The 18,945-nt window shown below is 33.4% G+C and overlaps 1 protein-coding gene across 1 annotated transcript in view; it reads left to right on the top strand.

Annotated features, from left to right (window-relative positions):
* Dnajc15 (DnaJ heat shock protein family (Hsp40) member C15) overlaps nucleotides 1-14,953 on the top strand; it is a 62,137-nt gene extending 47,184 nt beyond the window's left edge. Inside the window, exons 5-6 of the mRNA XM_077795204.1 lie at nucleotides 1,041-1,111; nucleotides 14,724-14,953. Of these exons, the coding sequence (XP_077651330.1) occupies nucleotides 1,041-1,111; nucleotides 14,724-14,794 (142 nt within the window). The 3' untranslated portion in view covers nucleotides 14,795-14,953. The remainder of the gene's footprint in view (nucleotides 1-1,040; nucleotides 1,112-14,723) is intronic.
* Nucleotides 14,954-18,945: the final 3,992 nt, after the last annotated feature.

The raw sequence follows: 18,945 nt of genomic DNA on the forward strand, positions 1-18,945 counted from the left end.
GTAAGCAAGATGAATTTCATGGTTAATGAGTAGTTGGAATTAGGATTGTGAACTTGGATCTGGATAACGCTAAAAATACATGCTTTTAGCCACCATATGTGGTTCATCCGTACAAATTAAATTATTTTGAGCTTTACAACAACTATCCTGTACTTTAAGTAAGCTATTATTGGCCCCATTTGAGGCCCAGAAAAAGTTAAGTAGCTTAAATAAGATTGTATAGCTATTAAGTAGCAATAATAGGATTTCGTTGTTAGTGTTGATTTTTTTCCATGCCCAGAAATTGTACTAATGAAAAATATTTTCAATAATGGATAAATTAGGTTTTACTAAAATAATTTGAGGTTTGTTTGACTTTCTCCTTTAACTTTATTTACAGTATTGGCTCTAATAGCCAAGTTTTTCCTACAGGTTTCTCACAAAGCTAAATGAACTATGAAATATCAGCAGTTTTGTCATCCTTTGTTGAAAGATAATAAAAGCTAACTATTACAGAAGACATAGTCGTGCCAGGCACTATTTTAAGCACTATGTAGGCATGAATTCATTTAATTCATACAGTTGCTTTGTGAAGAATATGTTGTTGCTAGCCTTTTCAATGAGAAAAACTGAACACAAACATATTCCTTTGGCCTATTTACAGAAGTCTTCTTTCAAACTGAACACAAAAATTTGCCCAAGAAAATTCAGTATTTTGGCTGTGGAATCCAGATACCTTATCTTCCATATAATATATGATGCCTTCCTGAAAAATAAACTTACGAGTATAATCTGCATACTATGACCCTTCTAATTAATATGTGTTTTATTTTTTTAATTGAGAATAAGGACTGACCTTATAAAGGAGTGAAGAAAAACACGTGGTATTGAATCAATGATTTATTTTGGCTTGTGTAATTAAGTGAAAAGCTGTAATTTTGTATTTGTCCACAAGATGGTGAAATTCTCATTAGTTTTTAATTTCCTGAAATTCATATAAATCATTAATTTATAATCTGCATTTGGCAGTATTTATTACAAACACTTTAATTCCTTTATAGCCCATCTGCTGGCAAGGCCAAGATTAGAATGGCTCACAAGAGAATCATGATTCTGAATCACCCAGATAAAGGTAGGTAGGATTTCTATTTGTCATAATTTGTGGATCAGAATGTACTGCAAATTCCTTTCAGTTTAGTCAAACTCATTACAAATGGCATATAGTTGAGTTAGAAGTTTATGTGTCACATGTATTGAGATGATGTTGATAAAATAAGCAGACCTTTAGTGTGGAGTTCAGTGACTTCCAGTAGTGGATTCGTATGATTGGCTTTTAAGACCTTCCTTACTAGCATTTACACATGAGTACCTAAATCTGGTTGATACTTTACCATTTTGATCAAGAAAGAGAAAACATGATTTGGGCACTATGAATTATAGATATTTAACATCACACAAAAGCACAAGATTTAGAGGATCTCCTCTATATCTCTGAATGGAATATATTATAGAAGATTCTGAATTTTTAAATTTTATTCTGGAATACTCTGAGGCTGAGCCATTTGTTTTTAACTGGCCAGGTTTATAATGTAAATTTATTTTACAGAAAGACAATTATTATAACTTTAACTACACTACAGCTGCTTGATAGAGAAAGCCCATATGTTCATTACTGTTTCTGCTTTAAAATAACAGATGGTAGAAAGTTGCACTGTATTTCAGAAGTCAAAGGGTGGGGTTGCGAGTGAAGGGTTTCTTGTATTTACAGACTTTCAGTTTTGTAATTATTTAGAAAAAAAAATTAAAAACAAATTTTGGATTCCTATTCATCCTGACACCAAAATATGGCATTCTTTTTCAGCTTTCTCCACTTAATTACTTACTATAAAAATTCTTTTCACTGAACATCATCTCTGTTGGTTTTTGCACTTGCTTTCTTTAGTGTGAATAAACAAGAGTATAAACTTTGGAAAGAGGGTTTGCTTAAAATTTTTAAACAGCTTCAATAGTTACTGAAAGATCCACTCAACTAATTTACTTTGCATTGTACAGTTTCAGAGTAATTGAGAAAGAAGTGTGTTTAAGTGCCTCCTTGAAGCCTTCTGGCTCCTAAACATCCTCTGTTCCTTGCAGGTCAAGTGAATGCCCTTGGCTCTGATTGATTGCAATAGGATCAAGCACTCATGTCTTTCAGCTGATTGACAAGTTGTTGATTGTGCCTCTTAGCAAGGAGGCAAATTCTAAAATGTATTTGAGAGAACATGTATATTAGGAGCCAGTGGTGTTTAAAGAATTACTTGATTCTTTTTTTTTGAGATAGTGTATTTATTAGAGATGGGAATGTTGACGCTGGCATACTTACTAATATCTTCTTGTCTGACCCCGTGTGGGTAGCTGGGTGTGAGTGAATGGACCTGCAAGCTGGAAGCCAGCATTGGTCTCTGGTTTCTGTCTTCCAGCAAGCATTATGACCTTAAACATTCCCTTAACCTCTCCAAATGTGAGTTTTATCACCTATAAAATAAAGGGATTTATTTATAAAAGGAATTTATTTATAAAGTCCTTTTTGTTTGCACAATTTAATGTAATAATATTTTATATCTACTCAATTAATGAAGAACCTGTACTATATGTTTCTGTTGAGATCACAGTTTTAAGAAAGACACTCTTTATCTTTTCAGATTATTGTACCCTCTAAAAATGTGTTGACATTATAAATATTTTTTCTGTGTAATTGTCCATTCATCCAAAATTTAAAATATTGGAGCTTCAGAGATTTCATGGACTTCCTAAATCCGATCCATATGCTCAGTTAGGAAGTAAATTCTTTTCTGCCTCTGCTCTAAGTATAAAGTATACTGAATTAAGGGATATTGGACCCTAACTGTATATGATGCAGTTGGAATGATATAAATCTGAAAGTGTGTTTTGAGGAGAAAGATTGTTTTATTTTGAATGGGAAGAAGATAACAGATTTTAAGAAAAATGTGTCATTGTCCTTGGATAGAGAAAGCCGGGAGTATTGAGGGGAAAATGAGAATGGACAACTCTTAATTTTGCCCCCTTTTAAATAATTTTTCCCCATATTTGGTTTGGCCAGCTCACCACTAAGTCTCACAAGTAGTTATAGGTAGTTAAATTCTTTACCCAATGCTTCTGAAATTTAAAAAACTGTTACTTCACCCTATCGTTAATAAATTTTCTGTTGGTTTTGCTACCAGCTGGTAGAATAAATTTGGAACTACAAATGTGTGATCAACTATAATTTGTTACACATTTCATTATCAGGTTGTACAAAGAAAGTGACACCAGAAAATTAAGTGTGGGAAATGGCTGAAAATAAATTTTTTGCAGCTAGTTTTAAATGAGCATTCAGATGTGTTTTGGTAAAAATTATAATTTTGCTGTTTCAACTTAGTAAGATAAAAAATTAGATTGCTTCTTTCCTTACGTTGTCAAAGAAAGAGGTTGTTATAAAAATCAGTGATTTAATATTAATAACTGATGAGGGAAGGACAAAGCAGGTAAATTTGAAAAACTGTAGATTTCTTACAGGCTGTTTAATCTAGTGCTAGTTTTTCTATTCATGCCAGCCTACAGTTTGTTACCTATGTGTAATAAGTTAAAAACATTTAGAAACCTTTATAATTTGACATACCTGTGATGTTCAGATGTGTGATACATGTGTTGGTCCACTACAGGTTGAAAATTAAAGAAAAGTACTTCTTCACCATGGTTTGAGAGACTCTGATCTAATCAATGCTGCCTCCTGAATCAGGGCTTTGTGCTCCATCAGCGGAGAAAATGGCCCATTAGCTTTTTTTAAAAAAAAAAATTTAGTAGAGGGCTTCTCAGTCTATAAGGCAAGCCCACTCCACTGGTAGCAGCTCTGCCTAATAGAAAGATGTTTTCTATGTTTAAATAAAATCTGCCTGCCTACAGTAGAGATTCTCAGTGTTTTTCCATTTATACACTTTTCAGTACTTTCATTCTTCTTTAGTAGTGCTTGAATCAAAATTAAATTAAATATTGGAATTAAACAAGTCAAAGTAAATATGTTTTTGAATGGATTTTTTCCTTGATTACTCGCATTGAAGAAGCAGCTAAGTTTCACATGAATGCCTGATAAAAATATAATACAGTTTATCATAGTATATTACATTTAAAGTATGTGTTATAAATGTTTAGAAAAAGAAGAATGTGATTACCAAAAGTCAACATGGAATCACTAAGAAAAAGTGCCTAATTAGCTTGATTTTCTTTTTTGATAGATGTACTACTCTTTTTCCAGAGGGCTTATCTTTTCTCCCTTCATTTTAACATTTTAATTAGATTTAAGGCTTTGTATTTTAGTTACTTTTTGTTGTTGTTAAAGAGTTCATTATGGGTTTGATCCTCAGCACCACATACCAACAAAGATGTTGTGTCCGCCAAGAACTAAAAAATAAATATTAAAAATTCTCTCTCTCTCCCTCTCTCCTCTCTCACTCTCTCTTTAAAAAAAAAAAGATTAAAAATAAAGTACATGATTTGTTTATCTTTATAACCTATAAATAAATAAATAATTAGGAAAAAGGAAGAATTCAAAAAATTGTAAACAAAACAATTGGAAATGATAACAAATACATGAAATGATCATATTAAAAATTTACTGATATCAAACAACCCAAAACTGTTTTTTTTTTGTTTTTCAAACATTAGTTCTTTAACATCTACCATGTGTCAAACATTGTTAAATCATAAGACTATATAATTTTGATATAAGACATAGAGCATGCATTGTAATGAAGGGGCAAGCAAAACCCAAGAAGCCCTGTTTCAGGTTGTAATGCCTGCAGTTGAGTCTACTGGCCTAAAATGTAGAATAATATGAGAGAGGCACCTTTATGTAGGGTGACTGGAAGGGAAGTGGTCTCTGCAGAGACCTACAGAATACAAAAGAGCCAGCTATGTGAAGAGTGCTAGGAAAGTATAAGTGCAGAGGCTCTAGACAGGAAAGAATTTAGTGTGCTTAAAGAAGCTAAAGGGTGCTGGGGGGGACAGGGAATCTGAAAAAAAAAAAAAAAACTAGTGTGATGGAAGTGTAACAGACAAAAGGAGCTGTAACATGAAATGAGATGATGCCCGGGTTTTGAAAACTAGGTATGCATTATGACAATGAGAACTGGTGGTTCTATATAGTATGTGAACTTGTTCTGTATTCAAAGGAAAGTTACTTCAACTTTTAAGCAATTTACCTTTTAAGAAACTATTTCTTATTCTTAATCTAAATTTGTCTATTTATTTATTAAAATATTAAACTTGTTATGTTAATATCAATTACATGATCCTTATGATAATTTCTGTATCCCACAAAATTTTTTAATGTGAGTCAAGTGGCATTGTTTTATATTTTTGCACATCTCTAATAGCTGGCTTAATTGAAAACACCTTAGAGTCTCATATCAGTTTCTCCACTCATTCTCTTATGATATGTTGTTTTGTTTAAACATAAAGAATATGTGACTTCACACAAGTAGGTAGTTGAGAAAGGGAAACAGTATTTTGTCTTTTCAGATAGTTGGCAGCATTTGTTCCTACTAAACCAGAACTCAACAAGTGGTAGTTTCTTAAGATAAGTTATATGTGGAATCTGAAACAATACCAGTGAATTTTTAAATTCGTTTTAGGTTACATTAAAATCTACTGGTCTATCATGCAGTTTGAATTAATTTTTTTACCCAAATGTGATTTTGTAACATCCTTGATCAGTCATTCAGAGAATATTATTTCACTTAGGGAGTTATAGATCATCCAAATGTTAATTCATTTCATTGTGTCAATATTTCTCAAGATGTATTCCCTCCATTAGCCTTAGCATCCCCTGGGAACTTACTAGATATGCAAACTTCTGGGTTCATCCTAGATCTACTGAATTAGAAGGTTTGGGGTTGGAGCCCAGCAATTTGTATTTTACAAGCCTTCCAAATAATTCTTTTTTTTTTTTTTTTTTTTTTTGAGAGAGAGAGAATTTTATTTTTAGTTTTCGGCAGACACAACATCTTTGTTGGTATGTGGTGCTGAGGATCGAACCCGGGCCGCACGCATGCCAGGCGAGCACGCTACTGCTTGAGCCACATCCCCAGCCCCCAAATAATTCTTATATTTAGTAAATGAGAACTGCTGCTCTGGAAGTTCCAATTGAGGTCCTAGGGTGTTTGTTGGGACAGGTTCTAGTCTCTAATCACTCTCTACTTAGTACTTTGAAACTTCCAGAAACTTGCCTTGGTTTGTCAGAAGCTTTTTGCTTTTTTCAGAAACATTCTCCTTTGTTTCTTAGCCTTCTGCCCTGTGCAAGTTTAGATTTTAGTACCTATTTAGAGGGAAAACTCAGCCATATGTCAGCTCCATTTTCAAGCCTGCCTTTGTCAGTTGGATCTTAAACAATTAAGTCTACAGTTTTCGCTAACTCATGAGATTGTAAAAAAGCCTTGCCCTTGAACAGCAGCCTTCTGGGTTCTTGCCTATATTTTAACCTCTTCCCCACACCAAAAATTGGCAAAAACCCTAAGGGAGAAAGCAATGTCAGTGTGTCTTCTTACCTCCTAGTTTTTTCTCCTTCCCAAATCCTTGGATCCTCAAGGCCTAATTTCCTTATTAGTTTTTTTTTCCTTAATAGCAGTAATAAATAAGTGGGACTTTTTGGGTGTGTGTGTGGTTGTTTTATTTTTGTTTTTAATTTGTTCAGTTTTTTGGTGGTGGTTTTCAGTGTGGGCATTAATCTCTGACAAGCTATTCCATCATCTGTTTCAAAAAATAAAAGTAAAGAAGGTTACTTGTGAAGGAATATTACAAAGGAATTGGACAGGAGATTATGTAGGTGGCTAGCTAGTACAGCAATTTTAGTGAGAAATATTTGTGATCTAGTTCAGGATGTAGAAAAGGAAGTAAGTTTGAAATGTATTTTGGAAACAGAATCAACAGTTATTGCTGGTTGATTTGATATAGAAAATTCAATATTTCTCCTTGATTTCCAAATCAAAGGATTAGTTTGATGTGGAGCAATTTACTAAAGTAGAGATGATTTAGAGAGGGCAGATAGATAGTAAACAGGATTGGGAGAAAAATAAAGAATACTGTCTTCATGTTAAATGAAGTAGTCAGGAGCGAATCCAAGTGGAAATGGAAGTAGGAAGTTGAATAAATGAATCTACAGTGCAGAAATGGGGGTCTAGACTTAGTAATTTCAGAGTCATCAACTTAAGGTGGTATTAAAACTATTCTTAGGAAGTTGTGGAAAATGAAGTATGTGTAAGGAGGAAGAAAAGTAGGGGACACAGATGTAAGAAACACAAACTTTCAAAGATCAAGTTTGAAAGGAGCAATGTAAGCAATCATGTAAGCAATCATTCTTTCATTCAAGAAATAAGCAAAGATAAAAGGAAAAAAAATGTAAGGAAAAATTGGCACAGTAGAAGCAAAGACAGGAATGTATTTAAGGAACCTAAATGATCTGCCGCACTGAATGCTGCAGAAACATTTAGATGAGGTTGGAGATGGTCCATGGTATTTACAAAACAGGAAGACTTCAGCGACCTTTAAAGAAACAAAACAGTTTCAGTTGGTAGTGGATTGAGAAGTCAAAAAGGATGAAGTTGAGTTAATTTATATAGCCAACTTTTTTGAGAAGTTTTTTGAGGAAGTAGAGAAAGGGAGTAGATTGTAGGAGGGAGATGAGGGATTAAAGAAGGAATGCTGTTTTGTTTTCTTTTGCTTTTTACTTTTTAAATATAGAAAAGCTTATTGCATAATTTTGAGCGGGGTGGTTTGTGTGTTATTGGAAATGATCAACTAGAGAGATTGATGATTTAGAAAAGCTTTAATTTAGCAGGGATAGACATAAAGTTCTTTTAAGTCTCAAAAATCAATTGTATAAATGCAGGACAGAGATTTGGCAGTTTCACATGAAAAAATAGTCATGGGTGTATGTTGATTTCAAAGCCTATAATAACAATATAAAAGCTGCTGAAATGTTTATGTATTCTCAATCTGCATTAAAAGGTATATAATATCTTTATTAAAAGTCAAGGTATTACCACAATCTTCTGTACTTGTCTTTCATTTGTTCATTCAGTTAACATGTATTTACCCAACTGTATTGGTATCTCACACATTTTGTGTCTATTTCTGGATACCAGATTTTGAATACTGATACACTATGTGATATTCAGAGGAAACCAACAAGGTTGTCAGGAGTCTGGAAAAAATATCATGTAAGCAATCATTCTTTCATTCAAGAAATATTTTTGAGTACTTAATGTAGGCCAGGTAATGTACTAGACATTGACCAAGATAACTAAACACCTTGCCTTCACAAATTTTATATTCCACTAGAAGAGACAGATAAGTAATTTGGTAGATTATAAATGGCCACAAGTTCTTCATAGCTCCTTTCAGATTGGTCTTGTCACTTTGTTTTGACCAGTAGAGTATGGCAGAAATAACATTGTGTGACTACTGAGCCTAAGACTTCTACATTGCATCAGCTCTTACCTTGTTAAAACTTTGAAACCATCATGTGAAGAAGACCAGCCTTTCTTTCAAAGGAATAAAAGGGCTAATAAAAGGGCTACCATCCCAGCTAAGACCCTCGTAAGGCCATACTAGATCATTCAGCCCAAACTGACCTGACCTAGCTTTGAAGACCCACCCTGCCAATTCACAATTCGGAATGAAATATCATTGTATCATTTAGCCATTGATTTGGAGTGGTTTGTTAGGAAGGAAAGACTTATATAGGAAGTTTCCCATAATGTTATGATGATAAGTGGCTTAAAGAAAAATAAAGTAGAGGGCTGGAGTTATATAGTTCAGTGTTACAGTGCTTGCCTAGCTTGTGTGAGGCACTGGGTTAAATTCTCAGCACCACATTAATTAATTGATTGATATTAAAGGTATTGGATCCATCTACAACTAAAATATGGGTGTGTGATATATATATATATAAGAAAAAAAGCAGAAAAGGTGACTGGAGAATGGCAGATGGCGGGAATGAAGTTGCAGTTTTACTTAGAGCCATCTTAGAAATTCTCTGTAAGAAGATAATATTCAAGTAGAGACCTGAATAGAATATATCATATGAAAATAAAGAAACAGTATTTCAGGCAAAAGAAAACTATAACTTCTGTAGTTTATAAATTATAAGTTTTGTAATTCTTTTGTTAAATTTATTTCTATTTTTATGCAATGTGAATGGGATGAATTTCTTAATTCTATTTTCTCTTTGTTCCTTGAAAATTTATGGGAATATAATTAAAATTTTTGTATTTTGGGTTTATATTCTGCAATCTTTTTTTAATAGTTTTTTTTTTGAGAGAGGATTTTTTAAATATTTTTTAGTTTTCAGTGGACACAACATCTTTCTGAAAGTATTAATCCTTCAAAATTTTTATTAGGGTTTTTGGGCAATGTTTGGCTGTTAGCCTTTTAACATAAATTAAGAATTGTCTTATTAGTTTGTAAGTGCGCACATGTGCACACAACATAACATTCACATCCAAATCTGGAGTATTGTTTATCACTGCTATGAATATGTACCTGGGGGAGAACTGACACCTTTACAGTATTGAATTTTTCAATCCCTAAAGAAGATATATCCTTCCATTTATTTAGATCACCTTTAGTTTATTTCGGCATAGTCTTATAGTTTTCTGGGTTGTAATTATATTCTTAATTTGTTAAATTTATTTTTAGGTATTGATTTTTTTAATGCTTTTATAGATTGAGTTGTTTGTATATTATTGCTAAGAAATAGCAATCTTGGCTTTTTACTATCAGCAGCTTAATAAATTCATTTGTGAATTTGACTCAATTTATAATTTTTTAAAATAGTCTTGGATTTTTTACATTCTCAATGAAGAATAACAGTTTCTTCATAAATGACATAGTTTGGAGTGGAGGAGAGGGAATACTTACTACAATGGCTAGAACCTCTAAAATAAATGTTAAATAGAAGCAGTGATAGGTATTTTCTTACTAATTTCAGAGCCAAATTTTTCAACATTTTACTGCTAAGTATGCTGTTTGTGATATTTTTTGATAACTTTTATCACATCAGAGAAGTTTCCTTCTATTTTTAGATCATTAAAAATTTTTGTTATGTTTTGAATTTCATAAAACATTTAAATAAATGTTTTTCTGCCATCTATTGATATGATTAGTTGATATTTATCTTTTTATCTATTAATGAGATGAATTACATTGGTTAATTTTTGAATGTTAAAGCCAAGCTTTTATTTCTGATATAAACCTAACTTGGTCATTGATATTTAGTCTGATTTGATAGTGAACATTTTGATTTTGCATCTGTGCTCATGAGTGATATGCACCTGTGGTTTCCTTTCTTGTTTTCAAAGATATGCTAGCCATATGAAAAAAAAAAAGTTTAAATTTGTTTTCCTTTTCTTCTTCTTTTTTTTTTTTTTTTTTTTTGAAAAATTCAACAATATAATTCTGGCTGGGATTTTATTTGTGGGAAGATTTTCAATTGCAGATTCAATTTCTCAAGTAGATATGATGTTTTTGATTTTCCATTTCTACTGGTATCTGTTTTGATAGGTTGTCTTTTTCCTGTAATTTATTTTTCAGTTAAAAGGTTTTTGTTTGTTTGTTTTTAGAGACGAACTTTTTTAAAAATTTATATAACAGCGGAATGCATTACAATTCTTATTACATATACAGAGCTCTATTTTTTATATCTCTGGTTGTATACATAGTATATTTACATCAATTTCTGTCTTTGGATAATAATGATCATCACATTCAACCATCATTGATTGCCCCATGCCCCCTCCCTTCCCCTCCCACCCCTCTGCCCTATCCAGAGTTGTCTATTCCTCCCATGCTGCCTCTCCCTATTCCACTATGAATCAGCTTCCTTATATCAAAGAAAGCATTAGTCATTTGTTTTTTGGGGGGATTGGCTAACTTCACTTAGCATTATCTTCTCTAACTCCATCCATTTACCTGCAAATGCCATGATTTTATTCTCTTTTATTGCTGAGTAATGTACCATTGTGTATATATGCAACATTTTTTATCCATTCATCTACTGAAGGGCATCTAGGTTGGTTCCACAATTGAGCTATTGTGAATTGTGCTGCTATAAACACTGATGTGGCTGTGTCCCTGTAGTATGCTATTTTTAAGTCCTTTGGGTATAGAGTGAGGAGAGGGATAGCTGGGTCACATGGTGGTTCCATTCCCAATTTTCCAAGAAATCTCCATACTGCTTTCTGTAATGGCTGCAAAACAATTTACAGTCCCACCAGCAGTGTATGAGTGTACCTTTTCCCCCACATTCTCGCCAACACTTACTGTTTGTATGCATAATAGCTGCCATTCTGACTGGAGTGAGATGAAATCTTAGAGTGGTTTTGATTTGCATTTCTCTAATTGCTAGTGATGATGAACATTTTTTCATGTGTTTGTTGATTGATTGTACATCATCTTCTGAGAAGTATCTCTTCAGGTCCTTGGCCCATTTATTGACTGGGTTATTTGTGTTTTTGGTGTCTAGTTTTTTGAGTTCTTTATATACCCTAGAGATAGTGCTCTATCTGATGTGTGAGGGGTAAAGATTTGCTCCTAAGATGTAGGCTTTCTGTTCACCTCACAGATTGTTTTTAGTTTGAGTCCATCCCATTTATTGATTCTTGATTTTAATTATTGTGCCACAGGAGTCTTATTAAGGAAGTTGGGGCCTAATTCCACATGATGGAGATTAGGGTCTATTTTTTCTTGTATTAGATGCACGGTCTCTGGTTTCACTCCTAAGTCCTTGATCCATTTTGAGTTGCGTTTTGTGCATGGTGAAAGATAGGGGTTTCATTTCATTTTGTTGCATTATGGATTTCCAGTTTTCCCAGCACCATTTGTTGAAGAGAAGCTATCTTTTCTCCAGTGCATGTTTTTGGCACCTGTATCTAATATAAGATAATTGTAATTTTGTGGGTTAGTCTCTGTGTCCTCTATCCTGTACCGTTGGTCTTCAGTCTGTTTTGGTGCCAATACCATGCTGTTTTTGTTACTATTGCTCTGTAGTGTAAGTTTAAGGTCTGGTATAGTGATGCCACCTGCTTCACTCTTCCTGCTAAGGATTGCTTTAGCTATTCTGGTTCTCTTATTTTTCCATATGAATTTCATGAGTGCTTTTTCTATTTCTATGAGGAATGTCATTGGAATTTTGATTGGAATTGCATTAAATCTGTATAATGCTTTTGGAAGTATGGCCATTTTAATAATATTAATTCTGCCTATCCAAGAGTAAGATAGATCTTTACATCTTCTAAGGTCTTCTTTGATTTCTTTCTTTTTGGTTCTATAATTTTTATTATATAGATCTTTCACCACTTTTGTTGATTCCCGGCAGGAACATATCTCAACATCATAAAGGCTATCTATGCTAAGCCCCAGGCCAACATCATTCTAAATGGAGAAAAATTGAAGGCATTCCCTCTAAAAACTGGAACAAGACAGGAATGCCCTCTTTCACCACTTCTATTTAACATAGTTCTTGAAACATTGGCCAGAGCAATTAGACGAAAGAAATTAAAGGGATACATATAGGAAAAGAAGAACTCAAATTGGCATCAGAGACCAACTTTTGACTTTCCTGATTCTCTCTTGAGTAATTCTCTCTTGACTAATTTCTTTTGTGATCTCTTCCTTGATAGATTAATTATTTGGAAGTATATTAATTAATTTTGAAAATCAGGGTTCCCTAGATGTGTTTGTTATTGATTTCTAATGTAATTCCAAAATGATGAGTTAACATAGTATAAATCAGAACTATTTAGACTCTCTGTGTAAGAAGTCTTTTTTTTTTTTTTCCTTCAATCTCTGGTGGAACTGAAAGCTTTTGTAAAACATAATAAAAATGAATTTACTAGAAAATGAAGTTTTATGTGTGTGTGTGTGTGTGTGTGTGTGTATAATGTGTGTGTATAATCTAAGCACTGATTTATATTATTAGATTTTACAAAAAGACACTACTTTATCAAAAGGCTATAATATTTTCTAAACATTCAATTTCTAGACACCCTGGTTGTGATTCAGTAATAGTGTAATTCAATCCATACACATAAATTAAAAACCTGTGTCCTTCTATCTTAAACAGAATGAGTGGTAGAGAATTCAGCATTATTCTGAATAAACTGTCTCTAACACTGCCATCAATAAATATAATGTTTAATAAGACTTTCAATCTTCTGTGCCTTTGATTTTTTTTCCAACTGCTAAATGAGGATATAATGGTCAGTGATTTAAATATCCAGAATGCATATAAGTCAATTAAAGATTATGTTTAAGTTCAATTAATGTTTTAATATTTTTTGAGGATACATAAGATTCCTGACATCTCCTTGATAACTCTAAAAATGTAATCAGCTTACCAAGATTGAAATTACCTATTCCAAGGTCATTTTCAGAGATAATCATGAAGTCAACTTATTTCATAACCAAGTAGGTTATGAACTATCTTTGTGATTCTTTTAATATATTCAAGGACATTGTGTGTTATATTCTATAAGTGTTTATAGCAATTCAGATCCTAATATGAAAATGTCAGTGGTATCCTCAAGGGCAAAAAGCTAAATATAGCTTCCGCCGGCATTGCTCTTTCTAATGCAGCCCCATATTTGTTGATCTGCTTTCTTTTTCCTTCATAAGGTGGGTGGTATCATATCAGAACAACTTACACCTACACTATCTGGATATAATTTGGTTTCTTGTAAGGTCTACAGAGACGTTACAACGTTTTCAACATCTATAGATGGTTTGCACTTAAGGGGAGAAAACAAAATAAAAACAAACACAGAAAGACTGGTGAACTGTAATATGATTGTTAGCTCACGCATTAAGCAATGACAGTATTCAGGACTAGAAGTTAGAGTATGATGTTTAAATAGCTTTAATGTGACAGTTTGGGGTTAGTATTTTTGTATGTCAAATAGGCACTGCTCATGATTTATAATGATTCTGCATTTGAAATTCACCTCAATTTTCCTCTTGCTGTTTGCATTAGAAACAAAGAACTCTGAAAAAGAGCTGACTTAATTTTATTTTAAGATACTGTGAATCCAAGACTACTTCTGATATTCTAATGGGATCATTGCAGAGAACAAGAAGAATTTCTTTTAATATTTTTATTATCACTCACTTATTAGTATTAGTTCATTCATCTATATTAACAAATATGATTTTTAGGCAGTGGATGTTGCCTTTTTTAACATGTGTTTAATTGTTCTGGAATGATAAGACTTGAGAAGACTTTAAAAATATCCTTTAGATTGATTTACCTCTTTCTTAAAAGTAATGAATATTCACTGCTTTTTAAGAAAAAAAAATCATGGGAAAAAGACTTTTTTCTTTTGTTTACCTAACCATCCACTTAAGTTCAGAAAATTCTCTGGTCAGGTGTAGGATTGGTAAATGTCTGACTAGTGAATATTTGAGTGGTTTTCCTATTATACATGATCATACCTCTGATTTCTCAGAAGTTTGTTTTTGATTGTTGCACATCTGAATACTTCACTAACCAAGGTTAATTTGTCACTGTTTGATTCCTACTAAGCATATAAAATAATCTATCAAAGAATGGGGAAATATGAGAATTATAATTGAATGTTTTTTTCTATATCAAGAATGTTTAAAAATGTCAATAATGAAGTATGTTTTAATCCATTCATTTTTCTTTGTCTTCTCAGGTGGATCTCCTTACTTAGCAACCAAAATCAATGAAGCAAAAGACTTGCTGGAAGCAACCACCAAATATTGATTGATGCTCAAGAGCCAAGATGAAGGAAAAAAAATAGAGGACTTAAAAAAAAAAATAGTCCTGCCAATTAATCTGAAATATGGTCTTGATTTTCATACACCTATTGACCATAACCTTTTTTCCATCCTTCAATTATATAATAATAAAAGTTTAATAGACTTGCTTTTTTATTTTCTTTTAAAGGAATCCTGGAAATTTTGTAGCTGGTATTTTGCCTTATTATTTTCTTTGTAATATTCATACTTTTAATGGTTTTTGTTATATTAGTCCTAAACATCCTTCTCTTCCTTCACACACACACACACACACACACAGTGTACAAAAGCACGATCATCTCTGGGGCAGTTGGAATTTGGGAGCACTGAGCAGAAGTGTTCTTATGCTTGTATTTGTACCTCTTTGTCCTTTGTTTCTTCAGAGGAATTTGAGACTCTGCCTAAGTAAGGTGCTTGAATGCTTTGAGACCAACATTGGCTGCCACCTCATGAAGAAATGATCCGATATAATGGAATTTACTAAATGGTGATTTGTTAAGTAGGGGTTGGGACTTCTTAAAGAACTCTGCTGTCTCTGAGATCCTATAACTGAAGCATAAGAACTTGGAGAGCCACTAAAATGATTAAAGATTCATAAAATGAGCCCTCTGAGGAACAGCTGAAAAGGGGTGGGAGAAAACAGAGGAGTTTGTATTTAATTATAGTCTTTCCATACTGTTTATTTATTTAATTATTCATTCTACAATTTTTATTGACCATCTCTATTGTGTAAGGCACTGTAGTGGGTCCTCTGAGAGTTACAAGTATGAACCAGCTGTGGATCCTGACTCAGAGGAACTTCTCTATAGAGAATACTGGTAGAGAGGTGCAGATGATATGTTAATGAAGTTCAAAAAATAGAAGAATATTTTAAACTCAGTACATGGTGGGGAGGGCCTTTGTGGAACAAGTGGCCCAGAGCTGGGTGTTTAAAAAGATAATAACACATTCCATATGATTAATAAGTCAGTATTGTTTCTCCTGAGATCAGAATTAGCAGAAATTATTTGCAGAAATAGATTTATTATTTAGTGCAATTATAATGTAGAGTTTCTTCTCAAAAGCAAGGGATGGACAGAATAGTTATGAAAGGCCAGCTCTATAATTTAATTGAGAATTTGAGTCATTCCAGCATTTGCCTGTAATCTCCTTCATTCCCATTTTCCTGCTATGCATGTGCCTCAGAGTCAAATCTGGTTTTGAATACTATCTTCCCAGTGATCTTGGGCAGTTACTTAATTTGCAAGTCTGTAACCCTCAGGATAAAATAGAGAAAATAATCCTAATAAGTTTGTTGTAGGGAATAAATATGTGTAAATCATTTAGTCATGTAGCAAATGTCCAAAAAATAAATTACTTCTTTCATTTCACTTTTTTCCCATTAATTTTATCTTTTAGAACACAAGTTTGAGGGTGTTTTCTGATAATCGTTCATTTTGCTTTTGAATCTACAATTTGGTGGGGTCATATAGGAGATTGCTCATCTCTAGTCCAGGAAGCACCAACTGTGGCTGGAGGAGCCACTTCCTGTGATGGCAAATTGGAACTGGTAGTTAGCTGAGAGCCATGGTTCCCCTCTGCATAGGCTTCTCCCAGGGCTGCTAGAGCTTGTCACACCATAGCAGTTGTGCTGCAAGTGATGGTTGTCCAAGAGAGGAAATGGAAGCTGCCAAACTGTCTTGAGTCAGAGCATTACTTCTGCCATATTCAGTTGGTCTGAAAGTTACAAAGCCTGCCTAGACAAAGGAAGAGGAAAGAGAAAGTGTGAAAGAATCACTGATCATCTTTAATATGTAACCAGGGCATGGTTGATAATTTTTTCTCTTAATCAAATTGGTAAGGCATTACTTTAAAAATAAATTAGTCATGTACAACTCCTTGGAGTATAAGCCTAGGCAGTTTCAGATAATACAGCTACTGTTTTAGGCAGATATTAATTTAGTAGTAACTCTAAATGGCAGTGTAGTTATAAAATTGGAGTTTGACCAGCTACCCACCCTCAACTCCTTATTATCTATAAAAAGCTTATTTGAATGGTTACCTAGCTTCAGTAAAGATTGCTTTTATATATCTGCTGTCATTGCATATTCTGCTTAATTAAACTTTTTGTTGATACTGCAGTTTTTCTTTATTTTTACATCTTAGATGCAGTCTGAGGGAACAGGGAAGACCTTTTAAAAACACAATTTCTTGACAGAGTATAAGATGGACAGTTATAGGAGAGAATAGAGTGCCATTTAGATTAGAGTCAGTGGGGCCAATCTAGACCATGAAGTCAAAAGAAGTTTAGTAAGAGAAAAAAAAAAAGTGTTGAGTGTAGCAGACATTGTTTTATTTAGTCTACAAAGCATTTCCTTTATTTGAAAATCATTTTAGTCATTTAGGATATCTGAACCTTATATCAGGCAGTAAAAATACAATATGGGTTAATTCTTTAATGTGTTAAAACTAAACAAATTATATATATTCTTAAACATAGGTAACTTTTTTGCCTCATGCTTTTTAATTAACAAGAATTATTCAGAGTTGTGTTACTTGTGATTATCCAGCAGGGTCATGAGAGAGAACATATTTTATTTGTGCAGAGAGCTTTTGGTTGTCATAGGGAACCTCAAACACAGAAAAGAGCTTTCAATGACTTATCTTTAACATGTTCCACAATTAAATTAAGATCGTTTAATGACACTTGTGAGAGAAGATGAATCAGGCCCTTAAATATTAAAAAAAAAAAAATGTTTCTTTGACTCAGCTGACTTAGGATATGCTACAGAGACTGCAGTGAGAAGTTAAGTATCCAAGTAGGGGATATTATTTTGGGGAAATGGGAACCATGCCGTCCACAAGCACTCTGTACCTTGCCCAGCAGTCATCTCTGGGGCACAAGCACCTTACTACAAAGAGGATTTGACAGGAGTGAGAAAATGTGTCACATCATCCCTCCCTTCTGATGGAAAAGCAACCCAAAGAGCATATCCCATTAACACTAGATCAGTATTGTCTATTTGTCAAAAAACATTCCATGAATCATGAGCCAAAATTTTATTTATGGTGGAGTGATACCCATTAGAAAATTAGAGTTTTTGTTAGTATAATTTATTAGCTGCAAAAGTTGAGAAGGTTCTCTGGACTCATTTTTATAGGTGGAATCTAAGTGATCTGGATCATTGCCCACCAACAAAATTGCTAGGCATGTAGACAAAGAAAATGTTCCTTCTAATGATTTTTTATGAGCTGAGTAGCTATTGTTCCCAGCTGAGTGCTCTTTTCCTCTTTTTATTGTTGCTGAGCAAAAGAATTTATAAAAAGCTCTTTTTTTTTATTAAAAAACCTTGCTCAATTGAAATTCAAGTTCATTAAGTCATGTTCATCCCTCTTCCTGCCATACTAACCCTTTCCCCCTCTGGCCTATTTAACAGTGCCTAGCAGCAATGGTCAACATTTTAAGTCTGGACAGATTATTATTACATAGATATCAATATATAGATAAGCAGTCTTTAACATTAAGTGGAGATTTTATTCCATATTGTCAGTGTATAATCACTCAGACTGGATGTTGGCCCAAAATTTCATATTAGTCCCTTGACTTGTAAGGGGAAAAAGCCCCCTGGAAAATTAAAACATCACTGGTATACTTCCATTGTGAAGGATGGTGATACTGATGAGGTATTGGTTCATTCTTAACACCATCTAAGCTATAATGCTAAAGGCCAAGAAATTAAAGTTGGTTAATTTTTATAAACCCAGTGTTTGCATAATAGCTAATACTTGCTGAATAACTGTGCCATTCTACATTCTACCTACATTGTCTCTTTTTAAAAATTTTCATAGCTACCCTGAGGTAGAAAAACCAAAGACTCAGAGGAGTTTAGGAACTTTTCCAAAAACTTTTTTCAGTGGTGGGACTGGGATGCAAATACCATTTTGCTTGACCCTGAAGTACATGCTCTATGAAAATAGTTTATGGAAGGATCCAGTGTGTTGAGACGTCACAAGCAAGGGGTTACGTCTTTAATTCTGTCTTGGAAGCTTATGATACTATCCAACTGCACATGGCAAAATTTCAGTTACGTAGTTAGGCAGCATGGACTTCGTTGACTCTGAAGGAATGGAAGGAGT

The sequence above is a fragment of the Urocitellus parryii genome, chromosome 2 (genome assembly GCF_045843805.1).
Source record: "Urocitellus parryii isolate mUroPar1 chromosome 2, mUroPar1.hap1, whole genome shotgun sequence".
NCBI lineage: Eukaryota > Metazoa > Chordata > Mammalia > Rodentia > Sciuridae > Urocitellus > Urocitellus parryii.